Below are 24,993 nucleotides of genomic sequence, written 5' to 3'. Positions count from 1 at the left end.
GAGAGTAGTGAGTAGCAAAGGATCAAGTCCAAAGCTAGAGTTCCACTCCAAGAGTGAGAGTGAGAGTGTTCCACTACACATTGTGTGAGTGAAGTTTAGTGTGATAGAAAGTGTGTGTCCTACTTTCTTGTATCCATCAAGCCTTGTCTTTGGCTTGGTAAGACTACTCTTGTTGTACTCATCTTTTCATATAGTGAAGATTGATCCTTGTTTGGTGGACGTAGGCATAAATTGCCGAACCACATAAATTTTTGGTGTCCATTTTCTACTTTACTTTGTGCATTCTCTATCTTGTAGTACCGACATTCCTAACAGTTACTCGTTATTGATTTTTCAAGAAAGCAGAGTCTTGGAGGAGAGAGAAAGAGAGAACGAGAGAGAGAGAGAGAGAGAGAGAGAGAGAAATGAAGCTTGAAGCTTGATTTTGGAATTGGTTTTCTGCATACTTCTGTTTAGGGTCAGGAATTGGTCGTTGGTGTTCCAAGATTTTCTTATATTTCTTCAATTCCTTGGTTTTTTTTCAAGTGGATTTCTGCTAAAGAATTCGAATTTCCCTGCTGCAGTGTGGTTTTTTTTTTTTATAGAACAAGAATTGGTGTACTGTAATGTGATTGTTTCTTTGATTTCTCAATTTGGTTTCTTGACTTTTTTCTGTTCCAAGAATTGCTTATCTTTAGCTTTGTTCCTCGGTTTTTCGATTGGGGTTCTGCTACTTTGGTGTTGAAAATTTTGGTTGGAAAATTTGATGTTGGTTGCTGGATGTAGTTGTATTCTGCAGAATGCAGAAGCTGGAAAATTTCTTACTCTTTCCCTCTTGGAAAGGAGGCTAAGTTAGAAAATTGGTCTCCCTATATAGCCTAGAAACAATTCCTAATTCTGTCATTCCACCATGTTAATTGAGTTACATTTATCCTAGAAACCAGTTTTTCGAGCGGTTGTAACTCCTTTCTCCTTCGAAAGGAACCAAGGTTAGAGAAGTTGTAATGGATTTCTTATATAAGAATGATTGTTAGAGTTAATATAAGTCAAACTGAATGTACTAGTAAATAAACGACCAATGTGCTACTTTAGCTGTGTTCGTCAGTTTTCCTAGTGGGGGTTTCTGCTACTTTGGGGTTGGATTTTGGAATTGGATGTTGGTTGAACATAGCAAAGCAAGTCGCTGGATTAAATTGTTGGAATGCAGAATTCAGAAATTTGTAATTCTTCCTTCTTGCAATGGAACCACAGAAAATTTGTAACTTCCCTAATTCTGTCATTCGATTTCTCCATCCGGTAGATTATTGTTACAGTTAGTATTACTCTAACCTAATGTACTACTAATTTACACAGAAATGGCTACTTAGCTGGCTTTTCTTAAACAAGAAATCATGAAGGGAAAATAGTTTAGCTTTTACGTCTGCTAGTTGATTGTGCTGTACCAGAGTCATTCCAGCTTCTGAGTTCTGCAATCATAACATGTTGTGTTTGTTTAGGTTGGAGTAATTACTTTGTATCGAAGAGAAAGTACCAAATGATAATCCCAGTAGATGATGAGTGGCATAAGCCTCTGGTTAATGGTAGCCTTGATCTTCCTACCCACCTCTTACACGGCTTGATTTACTGTAATGGGTTTGCTCACTTGGTCTGCATCAATGGACCCGAAGGGGGTTCAAAGCATCTCTATGGCAGAGAGATTATGGATCTTTGGGACAGAATTTGCACTAATCTTCGAACCAGGTAAAAGAAAACTCTCCATTTCCTGATTTTGCAATTACTTTATTGAAATCCGTGACTTGGTTTTGATGTTTTCTCCCTTTTCCAGGAAAAATCACCGTTGAGGATGCCTCTAAGAAACGTTCAATGAATCTACGCGTTCTCCATGGTGTTGCTTATGGCCATTCTTGGTTTGGTAGGTGGGGTTACCAATTCTGCCATGGCAGTTTTGATGTGACAGAACACAATTATGAATAAGCAATAGAGATTCTCAGCTCATTAGAACTTGGAAGGATCCTTCAAGATTTCATTGACATGGACGAGTGTGAAGAACTGAAACAGATAATTCGCTACTACGGAAGTTTGAGTGAAACAAAGTTGATCACAATCAAAGATCTTATCTGCTTTATGCTAACTGTCAAGTCTAGTGTTCCTGGACAGAAGAAGTCATGGGTCCTGCTGCTGTTTCATCTTTCACTGTAAAATCTGCAACCAAAGTTACCCTCCAGATCAAGCCCTCGATGAAGGAAAATCTGCGAGGTGCAGGAAGTTCGGTACTATTATTGCTCACATGGATAGCTGATGGCCTACAAGAAGACTCGAGTTTGCAGCGGATGTGATTGTGAATGCATTGCAAGAAAAGAAAGAGAGCGGTCATGGTTGGATGACCCGGCAAGATGTGCGAGATGCAGCTAGCTTACGTATTGGAGATACTGGCCTCTTGAACTGTGCTGAAATCAATGAATAATGTGATAGTTGGGAATCACATCGTGTGCTGTGCAGTGAACCCAGCAACTCAGGTTTTGGGGTACACAGTGATCTTGCAGATGGGGTTAAGGTCTTGGAACCTGAGAAAGAGAGTTGCTCAGTCTTTTCAATCAGCAACTCTAGTTCCTGGAGTTGATGTTTACAATGATGTGCTTTATCTATATGAGCACGTGCTGTTGGGATACCCATACCCGGAATCAGAGCTAGTAGATTTGGCTACTCAAGCAGTATTAGATGCCAAGCAATTCGTGAAGGAATGTTCATTTAGGGATGATGAAGAGCAGTTGTTGACATTCTTTTGCCAACTCTTGCCCAGTTCGACTGATAAGGAAATCGAATTCAAGAGGGGGTTGCCGCCTGGTGAAGTAGTAGTTATGCCACAGCATTCAACAATTAGAGAGCTAAAGCAAGCAGCTGAGAGTGCACTGAGAGATACTTATTGTATCATAGAACGGTTTGTGGTCATGGGAATTAAAGGCTTGGATGAAATGGTAGTACTTTTTGGAGTAGCTAAATGAGGAGCAGAAGCTGGTGTGAGAGGAAGTGGGATAGATTTAGACACACCACTGAGTTGTGGCAACATACACGCTGCTGCGGAATTGAGGATGCTGACACTGTGCCACCGCTGTTTCTATGCTCTGCATGTTGTGTTTCACCGGTGCCTCCTAGAATTCAACCCAGTCTCAGGTTCAACTGCTCTGAAGCTTTTTCCATTTGTTGCAGAGAGCCAGAGACTGAATAAGGACGGGTGTGGGTAGGGGTACTAATGCAAACTGATGCAAATGATATGTGCTGATAGCTACCAGCCTAGGAATGACAATGCATAAAGATTTGCGAATATTCTTGTACCTTCGATCATAGTAACTGTAAATGTCATACCAAAATTCATTCGTTCACACACACGCGCATCTCTGTCTCTGTCTCTCACTCTCACTCTCTCTCACTAATTCACACACACGCGCAGTCAGGTAGTTCAGTGACTGCTGCAATATGATAAAAATGCAGAATGATGTTTAGATGGCATGCTTGAAGTTCTTCGAGAAACATTGCATCCTGACTTGATACGAGAGAGTGAAGAAAGGCCTGAAAAACAAGAAGCAGGCTTTACTAGCAAAATTTTAGTGTTTAATTACTTAAATGACTGAGAAAACTGAGTACTTTCATTTTTAAACATCAAGCAAGTGAACTGACCTAAGGCTAGGCTTTAGAAAAAGGGGGCTCTGCATGGTTTTCCCTTTCTTTTGGATAAATTTCCTTCAGGTTTCGGAACTCTCTTGCGCTGCTTAGAAGGCTGGACGGAAAGAAATGGAGGAACTGAAGCACTGGCCTTTCTTGAAAATGCTTTGACCTGAAGTTTTATGCAGTAAATTTAGACGAATTCAATTGAAGGTAAAATGAAAGCAGTATATATATATATATACACGGCAATCATACTACAGTCAGAGACTTTCCTTGCAAGAAATACAGCAATAGCGATGACGATCTGGTTCACGTAATGTTCTTTTACAAATCTCACAGCACCCTTCATCATTGGCAGAGTCATTTTTTGATCCAGAGCGGGGAAGTGGAGTCTGAGGTAGAACCAATTTCTTGTTGGATCTATATGGCTGAAAAACCGACGAAAAAAGAAGAAGAAACAGATGAAGAAGGAAAACACAATAAAGAATTTAGTAAAGAAGGAAAACACATGAATAATTAATGTACCTGAATTTGGGAACAATCCATATGCTTTTTCATGGTATCAAGTGGGACAGCACCCTGATAGATATAGTGGTAAATTTGCAATGTTCGGTGATGTCGATGATCACCAGAATCAATGCAGTACTGGCAGGCTGCTGTGTTACAATCAACACAGTATCTGTTCCTTTCATTCAAGTATCTGTTCTTTTCATTCTTGTCTACAGGATGATCTGGACAGGCATCGAAAAAGATTATTTTTATAAATGAATCGAGCCACTCGGGCTTTTGATTTCCATTCATAACTTCCTTTTTGCTTAAATTTTTTTCCCTCGTCAAGCTTTCATTCCTCAAGTCGCTTGCAACTTCAACTACTTCATCCCTGCTTCCATTAAGTTGATAATTCCCCTACAAAACAAGGTTTTAAGGACGAAAAGTCAGGAAAAGTTCTTGTCTTGGCAATGAATTGTGATGCTTCAATCTTCATCACCCAAAACAGACACAAGTGCTACGTCTTTTGTCACCAATGCCACGACTGCTCACTTGCGGTTGCAAAAAGAATAGCGGCAAACAGATTCTCCACCCTAGAGTGGCAGGATGTAGGTGAAGAGACCATCCATTTACGACGAGAGGTCTCATTCAGCCTTACTAATTAAAGTATGAATTTACTTGATGCAAAATGCAGCAAAAATGGAAACACCGAGACAATGGTATGAACCGCAAGCAACTAAAATGCAAAGTCTAACAAAAAAGATTGGAAGAAAGCCAAGGTCATGACTAGGCAACAGTAGCAAGAGCACAACATGAGGGACATCATGCCAAACCATGAAGCACAAAATCTCAAATTGTTCATCTTATAAACGACATTACGAGCTCGTTTGGATATGCTTTTAAAATGACTAAAAACGCTTTTGGTGAAAATGTTTTTGAAACCAATCCTTAGTAAAAATACAAGTAAATTCTGGAAAAGCACTTAAAGTCATTCCTAGAAGCAGCATATAACTGATGCTTCTTGCAGAAAGCACTTTAAGTGCTTTTGGAACCAAAAAACATTTTCTCTAAAAGCGCTTTTAGTCATTTTAAAAGCACATCCAAACGAGCCCTACTTCTCTTGCAATTAACATGGTGGATCCAGAAACTTAATTTTGCCCAAGGGGTCTACATACGTGTGAAATTTCATTAGTTCCTTAATGAATATTACTTACAAAGATAAATAAGAAACTTATACTATCTGCAAAAGCCAGACTTAAAATCTCTTATTTAAAAAAAAATACTCCTAGACAGTATTGCTAAAGGACTTAATATATAAAACACAATCAGTAAGTATTTCTATATTTCATGGCAAAATAAGGAAATTATTGGGAATCCCCTCATTCGACTTTTTGTTTGGTGATAAAATCCCCTTATTTGATTTGAGTGAATTTAATTATTGTCTTGCTTTCTTGTTTGCGGGAAAATGCCTTGTCTTTAAAATTGTTCTCGTTTTTCTAACCATGTTCTAATTAATATATCTAAACGACATGGATAGTGACTCAAACTTGGGTTCATAGAAGGGACCGTACTACAACAGCCAACTTGGTTAAGTCTAAGTTTGTGACTCTAAAGTCACATGCAAGACAATACATACAACTCTCAAATAGTTAAGATGGCACTGGTATGGTGTCGCTCAAGGACTCTCTAATGGTCAAGTTAGTTGTGTTTCAGTATAAACGTAAGACTAGCAGGCTTAGAGCGTGAAGGATGGTATACCTTCAATGGTGGATGATTGGGGGTACTTATAACGATGATTGGAGAGTCTCTATAGGAGTTTTTTTTTTTTTTTGCACAAATAATATTGTCTACACTAAAAGGGAGGGGGTAGGCTTAACCTCACAATGGGCTAGCAATAATGTGGTTCAAACTTGCCTTTGGCGAGAATCGAACCTAAGACCTCTCACTTACAAGTGAAGAATAATACTACTAGATCGTAATACAAAGTGGTGAGTCCCTATAAGAGTTGTGTTTGTACCATATTTAGGGTCTCCGTATTTAGACCTCGTATAAATACTTGGGGGACCCAAATGTAATTATGTAATAAATGAAAGGGCAAATATGTAATAAGTGAGGAGCCCTTATTCTATAAAAGGACTCATCACTCTCCTCATTAGGAGAGGCCAATTCTTAGGCCATGGGAAGAGCTCTCTCACCCTCAGAAGCTCTCACCCTCTCATCCTCAATCCTCTAAGAGAAATACAATAACAATGTGGACGTAGCCCAAACATTGGGGTGAACCACGATACATCTTGTGTTATTTACTTGCTTGTAGATTCACTGTCGAATTTACGTTGTTCCAAGACCTCCGGTTTTGTGCATCAACATTTGGCGCCATCTGTGGGAAACGACACGAAAAGCTATGTCGATCCTCTCTCAATTTTTTCATATCACCACCATGAATTTGCAGAAACCCAAGAACCAAACATCAAATAAATCAACCTAACCCAGTTTCCAAAATCCCAAAAACTCAATTGAATTCAAATGAATCCCTTGCTTCTGTAAAATAGCTGACATCGTTCCAGCTTCAGCCCCTGTTCATCCCACGAGCTCACAAATCCCGGTCAATCTCTTTGTCAGAAACATCCCGGCCTTCCACGTGGCGAATTAGGTTTCCTCGATTCCTTCGGTGACACCGTTTACAAAGTCACCCATCAATCTTCCAAGACTTCTTCTCACAAGCACGTGATGCTTGACGCCACCGGAAATCCTCTGTTTTCTTTGCTCTGTAAAGATCATGGAAGTTGGGAAGGATACAAAGGGGGAGATAGTGAGGAGAAAGACTTGAAATTTAGAGTGAAGAGAACGAAAAATAAGCTTACCAGAACTGAGTTGGAAGTGTTTCTTGTTGGTGAGAACTCAGCAGATCCAACTTGTAATTTCAAAGTGAAGGGATTTCCTTTCCAGAAATCTTGCACCATCTACAAAGGCAATGAGATAGTTGCTCAAACGAGGGATTTTTAAACAGACGAACATCATCTCCACGGAGCCATCTTATCTCTCATTCTCTCTCTACTCTCTTAACTATAAACCTACCGCATCTCTCACTCCCACTCTAATCATTTCTCTTCAATTTTAAGCAAAACCCATTTTAGATTTTAGAAAACCCATTTGAAAGTTCAAAACTTTGTTAGAACAGTGTGCTTGAAGTCGAAAAAGATAGAGATTGTGGCGCAGGGCGAGTCGGCGCACGAGGTTCGCGTCGATTATGAGGAGTTCAAGACTCAGATCATTGCCTTGTTCCTCGCCGCTCACTTTGGGAATTTGGCGCTCGTTAGGAAGCTTCTGAGTTATGGAGCATTTCAGGGATGAATCCATATCTCACGAAAGGGAGGTAGAGACGAACTCCGGAGAGAGTGAGAGAGATGACAAAACTGCCACAGATTTTGAGGTCCGATGGCCGCCGTCGATGTTTGATCGTATCCGATCTCTGCCGTCCGTCGATCTCTGATTTCCCTATCATCTCAGCGGCGGTGGATCTCCAGTAAGAATCCGCCGTCTGGTTCTTAATCTTGCAGTTTCCGGGAAGCGATCAAGAAGGGCCATGGCCAGCCCCAGCACATCGACAAATTGCAGGGAAGCTAGTGCAGATCAAAGATGTTATGTATGCTCCAGACAACCTGTTGGATGAGATCAATGACCCATCCCCTGCATCTTCCTTTTCTAAAAAAAGCAAAAGTGGAATAAAGGAAAAGAGGAAAGAAGAAAATCAAAATATAAGATTCCTATCATTATGATTCCTTATGTCTGGAGGTGGAGAAACAGAGAGAGGTGCAGCAAAAAAGAGAAAAGAAAAAGGGAAGAAGATAAAGAAAAAGCAGATGGAGTAATGGCATAATTATGGGCGTGACCCATTGAGCAAGCCCTGCCCCCGCAACTGCCAGCTGCACATGCTATCTAACCATCTGCCATACCCACTTTCAGTAGCTTTATTTTTTAATGATGTAATTTGTTTTCCTTATCTTTCGAAGACATCTGTGTAACCCCATCAAGGGGTAAAAAAAAAAAAAACGGCAAGCCCAAAATAATGGGCTAGAATGTTATGTGGAGGGTGAAGGCTCATATGCCCAAAAAAGTCAGGCCCTCTATTATCACCAACCAGGTGATCAAAAGTATGTCCAGTACTACAAAAAATTATTCAGCAACCTGCCGCTATTATCACCAACCAGGTGATCAAAAGTACGCTTAGTACTCCAAAATTATTCGGCACCCTGCTGCTATTATCACCAACCAGGTAATCAAAAGTACGCCCAGTACTCCAAATTTATTCGGCACCATGCCGTTATTATCACCAACCATGTGATCAAAAGTACGCCCAGTACTCCAAATTTATTCGGCACCCTGCCGCTATTATCACCAACCAGGTGATCAAAACTACGTCCAATATTCCACAATTATACATGAGTATCACTCATGTCAATCATACATAAACATTTATGAGCATCACTCATGTCAATCATACATAAACATTCATGACCATCATTCATGTCAACATTCATGAGCATCACTCATGTCAATCAACATAAACATTCATGAGCATCACTCATGTCAATCTAGCTTCAAAAGCTTCATTTACAGAGCTCTAGCTTTTAAAGCTTCATTTATAGAGTTCTAGCTTCGAAAGCTTCATTTATAGAGCTCCAACTTCGAAAACTTCATTTATAGAGCTCTAGCTTCGAAAGCTTCATTTATAGAGCTCTAGCTTCGAAAGCTTCATTTACAGAGCTCTAGCTTCAAAAGCTTCATTTACAAAAGCTCCAGCTTCAAAAGCTTCATTTACAAAGCTCCAGCTTCAAAAGCTTCACTTGCAAAGCTTCACCTACAAAGCTTCAGTGTAGGGTATACAAATACCACCTCCAAACAACCGCCACTTCGGTCCATACGTGGATTCAATTTGAAGTTTCCAGCCAACAGACTCTATTGACCGAAAACTTGGGAGACTACATTATGTACCATATATTGGGCCTCAACTGGGCCTCATGAAAAATACTTGGGGGACTATAACCCATTATTTATGTATTGAGAAGCGAGCCCTTATTCTATAAAATGAACTCCTCACTTTCATTAGAGAGCACCCATTATTCATGTACTGAGGAGCGAGCCCTTATTTTATAAAAGGGACTCCCTCACTTTCATTAGAGAGCACCCATTATTCATGTACTGAGGAGCGAGCCTTTATTTTATAAAAGGGACTCCCTCACCTTCATTAGAGAGCATCGTCGCAAGCATCAACTCTAGCCCATTATTCATGTACTGAGGAGCGAGCCCTTATTTTATAAAAGGGACTCCTTCACCATCATTAGAGAGCATCGCCATCTACTGAGCAACCGCCTCGCCGCGAGCATCAACTCTAGCCCATCATTTTTGTATTGAGGAGCGAGCCCTTATTCTATAAAAGGGACTCCCTCATCTTCAACACCACAGGCTGAGCCAACCAAGGCAACATAAGCCACAAGCAGAGCAGCCTCACAACATGTGCTACTTCTGGTTGAGCATCATTTCAGATTGGGCACCGCCTCATATCGAGTATTGATTCTAGATGACATCTAGTTACTTCGGCCCACACATGGACTGAATTTCAAATCTCTAGCCAAAAGACTCTCTTGACTGAAGACTTGGGGGACCATTGTTTGTACCATACTTAGGGCCTCCGTATTTAGACCTCGTATAAATACTCAAGGGACCCAAATGTAATTATGTAATAAATGAAGGGGCAAATATGTAATGAGTGAGGAGCCCTTATTCTATAAAAGGACTTCTCACTCTTCTCATTAGGGGAGGCCAATTCTTAGGCCATGGGAAGAGCTCTCACCCTCTCATCCTCAATCCTCTCAGAGAAATATAATATCAGTGTGGACGTAGCCCAAACATTGAGGTGAACCACGATACATCTTGTATTATTTACTTTCTTGCAGATTCACGGTCGGATTTACGTTGTTCCAAGACCTCCGGTTTTGTGCATCAACAAGTTGTATACCCTAATAGGGTGTAATCCAAATACAGTAGGAAATCTAGGAAGGTGTCTCCTTACATGATATGGGTTCATAATTACTTGGAGTGCGTTATACTTCTGTCATTTTGACGTTATACTTTTGAAGCTTCCCTCATTTTGTGACCTTTTGTTCATTCAAATTGTCTGCACAATGACGTTATACTTTTGACGTTCATAATTGAGGTATGACGTTATACTTTTGAAGCTTCCCTCAGTTTGTGACCAGTTTGTTCATTCAAATTGTCTGCATAGTGATGTCATCTATTATATTCCATTTCGGCTAGCCATATTTGGCCCGGATGAAGCTTGTTTGGAGAAATATTACTTATCTAGCCATAACAAAATAAATTGAGGTATTACGCTATGCTTTTTAATCTTCCTTCCTTTTGTGATCACAGTCTGTTCACTCAGATTGTTTGCACAACAATGTCATCTATCATATTCAACTTCGGCTAGCCATGATTTGGTATGACTGAGTTTGTTTGGAGAAGTCTTATTTATCTAGCTGAAACTGAATAAATTGAGGTCTGGCACTATACTCGTTAATTTTCCATCCTTTTTATGGCCACAATATATTTCCATCCTTTTTGTGGCCACAATATATTCATTCAGATTCCCATTTCGGCTGGCCATGATTTGGCTTGGCTGAAGATTGTTTGGAGAAATCTCACTTATCTAATTGAAGCTGAATAAATTGAGGTCTGACACTATGCTTTTCAATCTTCCCCTCCTTTTGTGACCACAATCTATTCATTCAGATTGTCTACACAATAATGTCTTGTTCCAAAATAAACATATAAGGGTAGATCACCCTAAAACTAACTCAATAATTTATTACAAATAGTTTGAGTCGTAAAGACAATGATTTGGAGAACATATCAAATCAAATGAATTTGCTAGTTGTTGGTGCTGCTTGGATTGTGACGACGACGCCGTTGGTGCTGCTTGGATTGTGACGACGACGCCCTTGGTCCGCATTGTCGTCACACTCTCACCATCGTCGTCGCCACCACCAAGACTGATGGCCCCAGTTCCATCCTTTTTGGCGACGCCACTGCCATTAGAGGTAGTGTCGTCTCATTGTTCTTATGTTTGAATGATGCCTACAGGTGAGCCATTGTCTCCAATTATGCAAAATGATGCCCGCAGAGAGGGAAACGGAAAGGGAGAGAGACTAGAAGTAAAACAAAAAAAAATCGTTAGATTAGATTCAACAGTGAGTGACCAACATTTTTCTTGCACCCTATGAATAGGAGAACGAGACTGTTTATGTCGATAGGTCATTTGTCTGTTAGTGTTCGTTTTGTCATTTACATGAACACAATAGCCTATCCAGACAATGAGGAAGCTAATGATTTCAATCGTACCACGAAAGGTCGAATTTATTGTTATTTAAGTTGCATTTTGTCTACTTATTCGTTTTAAAGTCTACTGCATTCGTCTTCATTTTTTTTCTTCACCAAAGCCGGTATTCCACACCACGAATGGTAGGACTAATCACCAGTAGGGCTCAAAAAGGCCGAAGGAATTTTAAGCCACACATGTCCTTCCAAAATTTTCAACCAGAAAATCACCTGTGTTTTTTCCAGCTTCGTGCTTCAAACCCAAAATCAGAGACCATATCTGACTTGGGTTTCTACCGCATTTTCACTGAAACACTTGCAATAATTGCAATCATCTTCATTGTTAAGTACAACAAAGGGTGGCAGTAATGGCTTCATCTGCAAGATACATTTGTATTACTCACAAAGTGGCTTGCCAATCGTACATGGTTTACTCACCAAAGTTTGGTAAATAAGTGGCTTGCCAATCGTACGTGGTCTATGCACCAAAATTTGGTGAATGATTGTGGTTGCTCTCCCTTAAAGATATTCAAAGGAGTCCAATAGGGTTTTGATTTTTTTGCCTTATGAGGGTAGAAATGTCAATTTGGCTAATGTTTTTAATCCAACTCGCTCTAGCAAATATGGCTCTATCCATAAAAGGTACTATCCATAAAAGGTAATCAACTAACATACTACTTAATTTAAAAAGGAAAACTAATGAAAAAAGTTTGAAAACTTTGAGTTTTAACGATAAGGACAAAATAAGGGTAAAGCGAATAATACCAAGATTGACTTTTTAGTGTAAAAATGTGATTTATCGTTAAAGTGAACAGTACCAAGAGTTTTTCGTTAAAGTTTCCTAATTTAAAATCGCTATATATATATTTGCTATCCGTTACAACTTTCCCTTGTCTCTCCATGTTGTCAAACCGTTGCATAAAGATTGCATGCATGTTTTTTATTTTTGATTTTTTTGATTTTTTTTAAAGATCAGCTAGTGACTTCGCTACGACAATCTACTTTTTTGGAGTCTGATAAGATTTACAAAGACATTTTAGCCTCTCCTTGATCACCATCGTCTGGTTCACAAGCGTCAAAAATCGAATACAGGATGTATTGTATGAAATACGGGTCTAGGATCCCCCCTAACCACTAAATTGCTCCGTGGTGGATATACACAGTTGATTATCATAAGAAAAAAAAATCATTGCATGATGGAAATACCCAAAAAGCAGAAAGAAAAACATAACTTGAATGAATCAAATTTATAGCAAAATATACAATTTCAATAAACACAAGTAGCTAGAGATGCCAAGTCGATTTCGGGAAGCGAAAATAAGTATGTTTGCATTGAAAAATAAAAGATATTTCAACAAATTTTAGGAAATTAGCTCAAGAATTTCCCTTTTTAATTATTAATTAGATCTTTTAGCACAAAATAGCAAAACATAATAAAATAAAAAATAAAAACATAACAAAACTAGCAACACTCAACAAAAAATACTTTTATTTTGCTAAAAAAAACCAAATTATTTTATCTACCGGCTAATTCATAGCGAATACTCGACCAAAAAAATTTCATAGTAACTATACACCACACACACACACACATATATATATATATATATATATATATATATTTTAAAGTGAAAACGATATTTTGGTACAAAATAAAATTACATTGGGTCTTGGACGGGACCATTCTGAATATACACCACAAATTGAATAGGAAAAAATTTTCAGCACACAGGCATTAGAAACATAATTAGGGAAAAAAATCATGGATGTATAGAGAATAAATATTGGTTACAATTTAACTATTTGCAACAAATTAAGCCAAAAGGAAATATAACTAATATTAATTCGAGGTCTCGTACCTGAAGATGTCTTTTCTTTTGAGGAAGTGCCTCAGGTCTTAGCCTAGAGTAAGATGAACTCATACTTCCACTGAAAACAAGTTGAAATTGTAAAGATTTGGTGTTTGATTCAAGGGTGGGAGGAGAAATTTGAGAAGAGGTAAAATGCTTAGGAAAGAAGGGTCTACTTAGTGAAAGGGGATAGATTATATATAGATATAACAGCTCATTTTACTTTTTATGATTGACTGGTCGATGATATCAAGAAGAGAGTAATTTGAGACGTAGCATGACAAACATTTATTGGGATTGTTAAAGAAAAACTTTTATTAATACGTGGCAAATATTCGTTTAACCAGTAACGTCAGCATGACCATGCATAGATTTCAATAAATTCTTATGGATATGGACAAAAAAGTTGCATGTCTTTCTTCTTTTCCATGATGCATTTGATTTTCTTTCCTTTCAAAAAATAAGAAAAGTATTTACAACGCAACAAATTTATTAATTTTCATTTCTTTCAAAAAATAAGAAAAGTATTTACAACGCATCAAGTTTATTATTATTATTTTTTGGGTCAACAGTTTATTATCTTTCTATAACAACAATACACGTGAGTTATCCACCTGGAAGATGCCGTGGACGAGGACAAAATTGTAAATTCATGAATAAAAACAAGAGTACTAAATTTGGATCTAAATGTGACGGTTTCGGGTAAATTGGCATCTTGTCTGATATTCATGCATTTCTCGAGGGATGCTTGCATGGCTAAGATTTAAAAAAAAAAAAAAAAATTGTTAATCTTACCATATTGTTCATTTCATATTTGTAACACCTTTTCAGTGAAGATGAGATCCCGATATATATGTGTTCTTTATTAATTATTACAAAAATAGTACAAATGAGATATGAAAAATATAATTAGTGTATCATTAATCTTTTAAAAAATTTAAACACATTTTATTTTCCGCATATTCATCATTCTGCCATGTCATGCCTAGATTTTTTTTAATTTTTTTAATTTTCATACAAGTGGCTACTGCAGGAGGAGAGTGAATGGAACTTAGGACTAAATTGAGGCCTCAGATGAAAGCGCAAATGAGAGCCCTACCTACTTTAATTCCTAAGTGTAATTTTTAATCATTAACTAGTGAATTTGAGGCAAATTAAATTAGGTTTAGATGAAAACGACAATTTGTGATTTCCCCCCCCCTCCCCCCCCCCTTTTTTTGCTGGGAATAAGAAGACACTTTTATGGTACCAAAAAAAAAAAAAAAGAGTGTAAAAAACATAAGGCTTGATTCAAAGTGAGCCACATGCGTTGTTCGTTTTGCATTTGAGTCGTCTCTGTTTAGAACCTCGAGTGCAATTGAGTTACAAGTTCATTGCGCGTCTATAAGTGTTAAGCCTTTGGCATGAATAAACCGTAGGCTAATCCGAATTTACGAGCTGGTAATTTTCAAACCCATAAAATTTGTTTTTAGAAGTGAGAAGAAAAGTATCACTAGTTAAGCTAAGAGCTAGTTATAATTTAAGTAGTTAGTGTGGAGGCAAATTTCTTCCTCCTTGATCTTGGACAATTTTGCACCTACAAAACAATTAACATCTTAGGTTAAGGCCAAGAGCCTCACGCACCCACGATGAATGGGGGGGCTTTGGCCGAAGAACCTCCGATGCCAAAGTTAGAATTTAGAGAGAAAGAGTGTTTAGAGAATTTTGGGATTTTTGCCAAAGTGTTGGAATGAAAGTTTTGTGAAAATGGGAGCCTTTTTATAGGGTTTGGCCGGTCCACTTTTTAGAGAAAGTGGCCGGCCATTAAGTGGGTTTTGTGGTTGAATTTTAGGTTTGATTAGCCAATTTATTATGATTAATTGGCTAATTAAACATAAAGGGAATAAATGGATGGTTATAGAATCAATTAGCTAGCTTAATTGGGGTAGTAAAGTGGGAAAAGATAGGAAAGGTAGAAAGCTAAGGGGATGGCCGGCCATGTGGTATTTTATGGGTAAAAGGGATCACTTAATTGACAATTTAAGGGATTAAATAGGCAATTAAGTCCTTAATTGGCCATTTATCATGATTTTTAGAAGGAAGGTTTTAGAAGTTATGGAAAGAATAAAATAAATAGCTAATTGATTAGCTAAAAGAGGGAAAAAGAGGTAAGAAATATATGGAATGAAATAGGTTTTAAGTTGATACCTATTTTGGGCACTTTTGACTTGGTTTAAGGATGATTGCCCGTTGCTCGCGTGTAAGAATCCTAGTATGCCTCAAGGGTATTTTTGTCCTCTTTTATCCAAGAATCCACGTGTCGCCTTGTGATTATTTTAGGCTCCACAAATGCCCCCACACCTGTTGGGCTGCTCGCAAGAAAGGGCAGTAGGTGTAGAGATCTTCTTGCTTTAGGAAACTTAAGACTGCTTCCTATTTTGATGTTGATTCTCTCTTTAATAGGAAATTAGATCCTTCTAGGAAAGGGAAATAAATTTCTCTCAAAGCCTATTTAAGTCCACCTTAAGTGGGTTATTAAATCAACTTTGGAGAGCGATTTATTCTACCCTACAAGAGAGAGATAGCTTAGAGAATATTTTCTCCCCTTCCTCTAGCAATCTTCTACATCTTGCCCGTGCAAAGGACCGTCTTTCATTGTTTTCTTCGTCTTCCTCGTGTTGCATTGAGGTAAGAAAAAATTAATTTTCCTTGTCTTCTTCTTGGATGATACTACCGCGGGGCAGCTGTCTGGATGGTGCGGCACGTCGGCTGGCAGGAGCCAGAAGCTGGCTCGGCATGTGCCGAGGAGATGTCGTGGCAGGGACCACTGCTTGGGCAGCTTGGCTTGGCTTGAGCCAAGGGCAGCTTGTGCGGCTAGGGTCGCGGATTGTGGCATTGGGGCGCAGTGTTAGGCGAGCCGCATGGCTCATGTCCTTTGGTCTGACTCGGGCCAAGCTGGTGATTGAGATAAATGAGGAGATTGTGGGTCTCATAGGCTACTGGAATGTTGGGTATACAGGCCTCCTGCTTGCTGGTCTGAGAGGAAAAAATGAGGGATAAGCCAGTATGGGTTGAGCTCCCATGCTGAGTATCGTAAATGGCATTGTTGAAAGTGGAAAGAAGAGATCTTCCCCGCTGTAGATTCAAGATCTTAAGCATGTCGTTTCTGCGCTTCGTTCTGCTGCAAAAGATGAAGAGTTGATTGCTGCTTATAACCAAGTGATCCACTTCAAGAGAATCGTCGATAGGCTTAAACCCCAAGTGTTGGAACTTCAAGGCGTACTGAAGATCAACGAAAGTCTGAAGAAGGAAGTGGATGAGCTGCAGAGCATCTACGTTAGTCTGCTCGATGAGGATGAGCAACTGAAAGGTGAAAAGGTTGGGCTTGGGGTTTCGAGACCTTCTCTATTTCTCCGGAAGACTTGCTTGATTTTACTTTTGTGGCTTCTATTGGTGAAGTAGTTGGAGAAGTTAGTGCCTAGGCTGGGGCAGCCGGGGGTGAAGCGCTGGATGATACCGCTGCTAAGAGCGTCGTGGCTGCTGAAAGTGTGGCGATCGAGTAGTCGTGGGATGTCCAAGCTGCGATAGTCTTCTAGGTAGCTTTTAGGATTTTATTTATTTTTCCTTGTAGCTCTTGTTTTGGTTGAACTCTTTCGACCTTTGCTAGTTGTTTATAAACATGTTTTCCTTCGATTTTCTTCATATTCGCTTCTTTTGTTCATGCCCTAACCTTTAGACTTGATAGACCAGTGGCAGGCATGCTACTTTTTTATAAGCAGACAAGCCCGCGTAGCCTATGCAGCCGTAGGTGTTGGTGTAGAACTTTGCAAAGTTGTTAGCCATAGGATTGGCAGCCGGATGCCTTACTTACAGAAGCAGACAAGTCCGCGTAACCACTAGGCTGTTAACCTTGGCTTTCTGCAATTCTGTAGGTTGCGTAGCAAGTATCACAACACTTTAGGACTTGATGTAGGTTGTTCCGCGCTTGGCAGAGGTGAAGCTTATCGACTACGTAGCATGTCGGCAGTGGATAAAACTTCATATATGCGTGCTAGCTTGTTTAACCTTTCACAAGAATGTGCGATTGTATAAGTCTAGCGAGGTTTTACTGCTCGAAGGGCAAGCCGTAGGCAGTCTTCCAGAATCCGTAGGCTACCTTAGTGCACTCAGTAGCAGCTTTAGGGTTCCAGGGCAGCCGTCTGTATGGCGTACTGCATAATGTGCCCCCTCCGTCTCTGGGGTCCGGTTCCCCAAGGATTAGGCCAAGAGACCTAAAATCCTTCAGTTAGCTAAGCCTTGAAAAAGACCATTGTAGCTACTTCTAGGAATCCCGGCGCAAGCCATCGTGCATCTAGTTATACTAGGGCAGCCAGGCTCATCCACGTCTGGATATTCGGAGTGTAAAGTTTATCCTCCCGTCTTAAAGAGCTGACCCATATGGGTGTCGGGGAATTAGTTTACCCTCTCGCACTGGAGAGCAATTAGTTTACCTTCTCGCACTGGAGAGCATGGTTAGTCCCTCAGGGGGCGCAATTCCTGCGATGAGTCCCTAAGTAGGGCGCAGTCTTCTTTTGAAATGCAGGAGTGATCAGTTGTTGTAAGCATGCAGCCAAGCCAAGTTGTGATTACTTCTGAATTCCTCATTAAAAAAACAAGTGAAACGAACGAGAACTTAGCTGTAAGGTAGGAACTGCATAACAACTGGATAGTCCTCGGCTTGTGAGGTGGTGCCCGTCGAGCTTCTTGAATCTTCGGGTTTTGCTGTGGCGGGAAGTCACACATGGTACTTCTTCAAATTGTAGGCCATCCACTGCTTTTCAATCTTTTTGCCGTTTCATGGTGGCGAGGGTGTAATTACTCTTGCCACCTACTATGCTGATCTTGTACGGACCTTCCTAGATGGGATCCATCTTTTTTTAGCCTTCTCTACGGGCAGTGATGAAGGCTTTTCTGCGCCGTTGACATGCAAATGCCAGAAGTCTCCATTTGGTGGAGTAGGCGCGGCTAAAGTGTGCTCGGCTACTTCTGAGGCATCGTTGGGCCGCCTGTTGCGTCACCTAGGCTCGGCGTGAAGGCGCAGTAGGGAGCTGTGGAGATGGGGCCATGTTATACGCAGCAGGAGATGCTCAACTGCCAGTATTGGGCCACTCTAGAGTTGAATAATTGAGCAAGGGTCGGCTAGGGCCATGTGGTGCGTAGCAAGAAGTGGTACTCAATTGCCGGTACATGTTGCTCCTATGTAGAATCTTTTAGGGTGACGAGGACAAAACTTACTTTCGAGTGTGTCCTTCCAATGTTGTGTTCGTCAGGGCCTACGCCTTTATCATCGCGCGTCTGGATTGGGCAAAATAGTACGTCATGAGGAAGACTGCATGCGTTTGAAAGTAAAACTTGAGCTTTTGGGTTTTAATAGCATCGATGAGAGCTTTTGAACTGTAGAATACAGGTAGTCGGGCCCCCAGCTCTTCTCACATGATGGTAGAGCTTATAGCTACTTTAGATACCGTCAAACATGCGAATAAGTCCTCCACTGCTTCTAGGGAGGTGATGTCGGGTACTTCTTCAAGTCCTTGAATGTGCATTGGTGAGCCTCATCCCAGAGTGCATGCTTCTCTGCCAAAGCAAAATAGTCTGCCAGAGTTAGATCTTCTTTCATGATCAATTTTCTGAATAGCGGGTGGTCTACTGGAAGGCCTTTTTGGAAGGCTGCTCTAGCTATTGAGTCGTTGCATCCGACTATCCTTGCCTTCTCTGCTTTGAATCTCCTCACATTGTAGCGAAGTGACTCCTTTGGGTTTTTCTTGACATCGAACAAATGGTCAGACTTCTTTTTGATTGAGCGATAGGATGAATATTCTTTGGTGAAAACCAAAGAAAGTTCGTAGAAATTCCGGATGGATTGTGGCGGCATGGTGTAGAACCAATTTTGCACCTCGTCTTGTAGAGTAGTGGCAAATATCTTGCACATGAGATCATCGTTGTTTCGATAAAGGATCATTGCGCTTCGTTAGCGCTTTAAGTGTCTCTCCGGGTCTTCATCCCCTTTGAAAGATGTGAAATGTGGCATGTTGAACTCGCGTGGAGGCTCTGCCTACTCGATCTCGTCCGTGAAGGGTGACCTACTTATGTTAGTCATGTTCCATTGTAGTGCCTCATCGGTGACCTCATTACGTTGGAAATCATGCAATCGCTTGGTCAAGAGTCTCTCTACTTCTTCCTGAATTTGCCTTTGTTAGGGTAGCTGAGATCTCGGCTGCCCCCAGCCATGACTTGCTGGTCTAGGCTGCTCTTCCATGTGTTTGGCTCGTCTATGTCGCGGATGTAGTGCATGTGGTGCGTTCTTAACATGCGAGCGAGTTCTTCGCAGGCTGCTGGTTGAACTTGAGCTGGATTGAGTGACTGCTTCTCTCCGTCCGTCGTGCTGCCTACTCTGATGTGAGGTGGATGATGCTCCTTGCGGGCTTAGCCGCGAATTAACACTTTGCCCGGAAAGTTGCTCATGTTGACTATCGGAATGTGACCCCAACCGTGAATGTGTGCTTATCCGTGGGCCTAGTCGAGAGTGCACGCTCCTCCGCGCGCTAAGACGGGAGTATACGCTATCTTGGGGGCCCAATCGGGAATGTACATTGCCTGAACGTTCGGCTCGTGGCTGCTTGCCGAGACCCTGCTGGAAAAGTTCGTCTGCCCTTGTCCTACTTCGGGATACCTCGTCCGGGGCACGTTGGATCCCGATGCGTTACAAAAGTTGATTCACCAAGGTTGTCTGTTGTGCAAGGGCGCTCGTCAACTCTATGACTTGTCGAGACAAGTGTTGTTCGTCATTTGGATTAGAAGAGCTTGGAAGGAATGCGCCTCATTGGGCAATGGAAGGGTGGTAGACTCCGAGCGCGAGATTTGAGTTGGGAAATGTCAAATCCGCGAAAAAATATGGTGAAAATATCCCCGGCTCGATGGTAGGTCCGAATGGTTGAGATATTCTTGGGCCGACTTGGGTTGCTTGGAAAGCCACGAAAGCAGGTTGGGCCACGAGAATAGGCTGGCCGTGAGAGTGGGCTACTCGACTGGAGCAGGCTGGGCCACGAGAGTGAGCTGCTCGTCGGGAGCAGGCTAGGTCACGAAAGTGGGCTGCTCGGCAGGAGTAGGTTGGGCCGTGAGAGTGGGCTGCTCGACAGGAACATGATGGGCCACGGGAGTGGGCTGCTCGTCAGGAGCATGTTGGGTCACGAGAGTAGGCTGCTCGGCAGGAGCAGGTTGGGCCGTGAGAGTGGGCTGCTCGACAGGAGCAGGTTGGGCCACAGGAGTAGGCTGCTCGTCGGGAACAGGCTGGGTCATAAGAGTAGGCTGCTCGGCAGGAGCAGGTTGGGCCATGAGAGTGGGCTGCTCGACAGGAGCAGGCTGGGCCATGGGAGTGGGCTGCTCGTCGGGAGCAGGTTGGGTCATGAGAGTAGGCTGCTCGACAAGAGCAGGCTGGGACGCGAGATGAGGTTGCTCGACGGGAGCAGGCTGGGCCACGGGAGTATACTGCTCGACGGAAGCAGGCTGGACCATGGGAGTGGGCTGCTTGTCGGGAGCAGGTTGGGCCGCGAGAGCAGGTTGCTTGGTGGAAGCAAGCTGGGCCACGAGAGCAGGTTGTTTGACGGGAGCAGGCTGGGCCACGGGAGTGGGCTGCTCGACGGAAGCAGACTGCTTAGTATGTGATGCATGCGAATGCGAGGCTTGGGCTCGGGCCCGTGCAAACTTGGATGGCACGGCTTGGGCCGTGGCCTTGCTGTCGTGAGCCTTGGATGGCACAGCTCGGGCCGTGGTGAAGGCACCATGGACCTCGCCACGGGTGGCTACCGAGGTAGCCACCGCGATGGTTCCCATGGTGGAAACTCGTGGTGGTGGTGCTGCTCCACTTATTGTCGCATTTAGCCTCACGGGTCTCCGCAATCCCATTTCTTAAACATTAGAATTTTCACTTGTGGAATTTTCTAAATTTCTAGTCATTATATTTTGCTTATACGTTTTATCAAAGAACCTTTGCAAGTAAAAAATTCTAATAATAAGAACGTATGAAAAATATTCAAATGGACTAGAAAATAAAGAAAAAACCTTTTTGTGCGAGAGTCTTCTACGAGTATGGATTTCAACTCTCAATGAAAGCACCAATTTGTGGAGGCAAATTTCTTCCTCCTTGATCTTGGACAATTTTGCACCTACAAAACAATTAACACCTTAGGTTAAGGCCAAGAGCTTCACGTGCCCACGATGAATGGGGGGCTTTAGCCGAAGAACCTCCGATGCCAAAGTTAGAATTTAGAGAGAAAGAGTGTTTAGAGAATTTTGGGATTTTTGCCAAAGTGTTGGAATGAAAGTTTTGTGAAAATGGGAGCCTTTTTATAGGGTTTGGCCGGTCCACTTTTTAGAGAAAGTGGTCGGCCATTAAGTGGGTTTTGTGGTTGATTTTAGGTTTGATTAGCCAATTTATTATGATTAATTGGCTAATTAAACATAAAGGGAATAAATGGATGGTTATAGAATCAATTAGCTAGCTTAATTGGGTAGTAAAGTGGGAAAAGATAGGAAAGGTAGAAAGCTATGGGGATGGCCGGCCATGTGGTATTTTATGGGTAAAAGGGATCACTTAATTGTCAATTTAAGGGATTAAATAGGCAATTAAGTCCTTAATTGGCCATTTATCATGATTTTTAGAAGGAAGGTTTTAGAAGTTATGGAAAGAATAAAATAAATAACTAATTGATTAGCTAAAAGAGGGAAAAAGAGGTAAGAAATATATGGAATGAAATAGGTTTTAAGTTGATACCTATTTTGGGCACTTTTGACTTTGTTTAGGGATGATTACCCGCTGCTCGCGCGTAGGAATCCCAGTATGCCTCAAGGGTATTTTTGTCCTCTTTTACCCAAAAATCCACGTGTCGCCTTGTGATTATTTTAGGCTCCACAGTTAGTTTGATAGAATGACATGGTTTAAGGGTTTTGGAAATACAATCATTGTAAATGCTATCGTCAATGTTATATAGGAATATCGCACTTTCTAAATTTGCGTTCTTCCATTTTCTTTTTCACATCTCATATCTGACATCCATGACCACCTCATATCTGACATCCATGACCACGAAACTGCTATCTCCGAGGATTAGATACACTCTCCTTATTTCCTAGCTAACTCCGCGACAAGTGTTTAGACATTTAACTAGTTTTTTCTTCTTCTAACAAACGATATTATCTACCTTAGGGTTGGGGGAGTGGGTTATGCCTCACAATAACCTAGCAATAATGTGGTTCAAATTTGCCTTTAGCGAGAATTGAACGTATGACCTCTCAGTTACAAATGAAGAGGAATATCACTAGATCCGTCTCTGAGATTTTCGAGCCCTGTGCGAGATATATAAAATGGGCCCACCTTAAGATATTTTAAAAAAAAAGGATAATGTATTGATGCTAGAAAGTTATCATTTAAATCAAAACAAACTTTAGCACTCAATGATTGCAAGATTACACAAGTAAAAAGAGCTGCAAACATAACATTCACTAATAAAATCAAAAGCAGTTCAATTTTAAACAACCAAACAAGAAAAAAAAACTTCAAAAACTCTAACTTTAAAGTTTCACTTGAATGTGTAACATTATTCTATAATAAAATTGAAAAAAAAAATATTGTTTTTACTCCAAATATCTCATTGTACTCCAAATTTTTATATTTAGGAAGAAAAAAAATTACACTTATAAAGAGTGCACAATGAGATTTTAAAGTGCTCACAAAAATAATTTTTAAATATAGAACATTATTACATACAAATATTAGATGGCAAAAATTTTGGAGGCCCTTGAAATTTCGAGCGCTATGCGATTGACTTTTTGCTCATTATTTTTTAGTTTCGGTTATGTTTTAATGGACCTAAAAGTATTTAAATTTCAAGATAGGAGTCACAAAATTAACAAGAAGACATGAAGGAGACATGTATTTTGGGGACAGCATACACGCGGCCCATTTCCATATCTCCTTCTCTTTCAAATATTCTTCTACGTAACTTAACAATAAAAGAAAGTAAAAATGTCAACAGAAAAAAAACAAATACCAGCTAAGGCTTTTATATTTCCCCTCTGGTTAACTAATTAATCACCAAGAGTTCTTCAATGGCTTCTCCAGCAACGCCGAGAGGTACATCTCCCTACGCTCCGGTCCACGATCAAGCTTCTTCCCAACAACCCACTTCAACTTCTTGTACCCAATGCTCTCAATGAGAGGTCCATAGACCTCCTCCAACTGCTCACCTACGCAGAAAAAATGGTCAAGCCAAAACAACCCGCCAGGCCTAAGCACCCTGTAGATATCAAACATAGCGAAATGAAGCAACGTCGTCGGAATCCAGTTACTCAAGACGTGCATCGAATGCACAATGTCGAGCGTATTATCGAAAAACGGCAGCCTCTGCGAAATGCTTAGGTACAAAGGCACGACCCCTCTTGAAGCAATGAAGCTGTTAAAAGGACCATTCAAGTTCATTGAAGTTGTCAAAATTGTTATGTTCCTCTCCTTCATTCTCACAGCGAATGTAGCCACTCCACCGCCGATGTCAAGCCCTATTCGTATCGTTCGGGGTTTCTTGAACCCCAAGACCTCATCCACGCCGAAATCAAGCCCTCCTCCTTTGCCTTTTGCCCACCGATTCTTCTCATTTCCTTGAAGGTCAAAGCAGTCTATACAGTCGTCGAAGCCCTTGTGGTTTTTCTTTCGGTTGATGAGGCAGTCGTAGTTTTTGCATTTGTAGGCTGTCCATACGACTGAGTTGTCGGACGGTGTGGACCAGTAGCTTTTGGGAAGAGGGTAGGGTTCCACGTAGTTAGGGTTTGAGGCAGGGCGGCAGCGTCGGCGTGGTAAGGGTTCGCAGCCCTTGAGGAGGAGCCTTTGGGCTAAAAACTCGTCATCCGGGCACGATCCATTTACCTTGTAGGACATGAAGCGGCGGAGGAGATCAGGGAAGAGTGTGCATGCTTGTCCAACTGGAGGATATATGGTGTTGGAGTCAAAGTTTGCATTGTATCCAAATGGGAGGAGTTGTCCGGACGCAAAGGCAAGAAATTCAGCTGGAAGGTTAGATGTGTCTTCCGTAGAGGCATAAGGGAGGTTGGAGCCGGTCGTTGGAGTGGCGGGATCCGCGGTGGCTGCTGCGGTGGTTGTTGTAGAAGGTTTGAGGGCGCAAAACGAAAATGATGAGGAGAGGAACAAGGTGATGAGATTTGTTGAAAGGAGAAGGAAAAGGAACAAGATATTTGAGGAGTATGGAGGCTTGGATTTAAGTGGGGAATCCGAGGCCATTGGTGTTTCAGTGTTTATTGTTTGTTCAGGTCACTTAGAGAAGAAGCAAAGAGATGGAGTGAGAACAAAGAAATCGGTGTGAGACAACATACCAATATGGTTTGGGATTATATACAACTATTCTATATAATATCAACTGACATTGCCTAGGGAAAGAAACTTAATTAGAAAATTAAACAAAAAGTGAGAAAGTCAACACAACCTTGGGCAAAACTCATTAAGTTAAATAAATTGCCTGCCATTTATTTAATTAATTCAGATCTGGTTTTTAATTTGTTATACAATTGTATATGCAGAATTTAACTGTTGATAATGTCCACTAAATATTTATAT

The 24,993-nt window shown here is 41.1% G+C and overlaps 4 protein-coding genes and 1 long non-coding RNA gene across 5 annotated transcripts; 1 reads left to right on the top strand and 4 right to left on the bottom strand.

Annotated features, from left to right (window-relative positions):
- The first annotated feature begins 356 nt into the window (after positions 1–356).
- Positions 357–3,359, top strand: LOC139193855 (uncharacterized). The gene is made up of 2 exons (XR_011578368.1): positions 357–1,719; positions 1,805–3,359. It is a non-coding gene; the product is annotated as an uncharacterized lncRNA (long non-coding RNA).
- A 543-nt stretch (positions 3,360–3,902) lies between these two features.
- LOC139193488 (protein RGF1 INDUCIBLE TRANSCRIPTION FACTOR 1-like) lies at positions 3,903–13,594 on the bottom strand. The gene is made up of 3 exons (XM_070816514.1): positions 13,365–13,594; positions 4,168–4,548; positions 3,903–4,070 (listed from the first exon to the last, which is right to left on the bottom strand). The coding sequence occupies exons 1-3, from the start codon at positions 13,425–13,427 to the stop codon at positions 3,903–3,905; spliced, it is 612 nt and encodes a 203-aa protein (XP_070672615.1). The 5' UTR covers positions 13,428–13,594.
- A 5,276-nt stretch (positions 13,595–18,870) lies between these two features.
- Positions 18,871–19,332, bottom strand: LOC139193487 (uncharacterized). Its single transcript, XM_070816513.1, has one exon. It carries the CDS (start codon positions 19,330–19,332, stop codon positions 18,871–18,873), a length of 462 nt encoding a protein of 153 aa, XP_070672614.1.
- Positions 19,333–20,444: 1,112 nt separating this feature from the next.
- On the bottom strand, positions 20,445–20,885 carry LOC139193486 (uncharacterized). The gene has a single exon (XM_070816512.1). The coding sequence runs from the start codon at positions 20,883–20,885 to the stop codon at positions 20,445–20,447; it is 441 nt and encodes a 146-aa protein (XP_070672613.1).
- Positions 20,886–23,275: 2,390 nt separating this feature from the next.
- Positions 23,276–24,737, bottom strand: LOC103405840 (probable methyltransferase At1g29790). The gene has a single exon (XM_008344852.4). The coding sequence runs from the start codon at positions 24,658–24,660 to the stop codon at positions 23,461–23,463; it is 1,200 nt and encodes a 399-aa protein (XP_008343074.2). The 5' UTR covers positions 24,661–24,737; the 3' UTR covers positions 23,276–23,460.
- Between the last annotated feature and the right edge of the window lie 256 nt (positions 24,738–24,993).

This window comes from Malus domestica, chromosome 17, assembly GCF_042453785.1.
Source record: "Malus domestica chromosome 17, GDT2T_hap1".
Lineage (NCBI taxonomy): Eukaryota > Viridiplantae > Streptophyta > Magnoliopsida > Rosales > Rosaceae > Malus > Malus domestica.
This window is presented reverse-complemented; position numbering and strand designations above follow the sequence as displayed.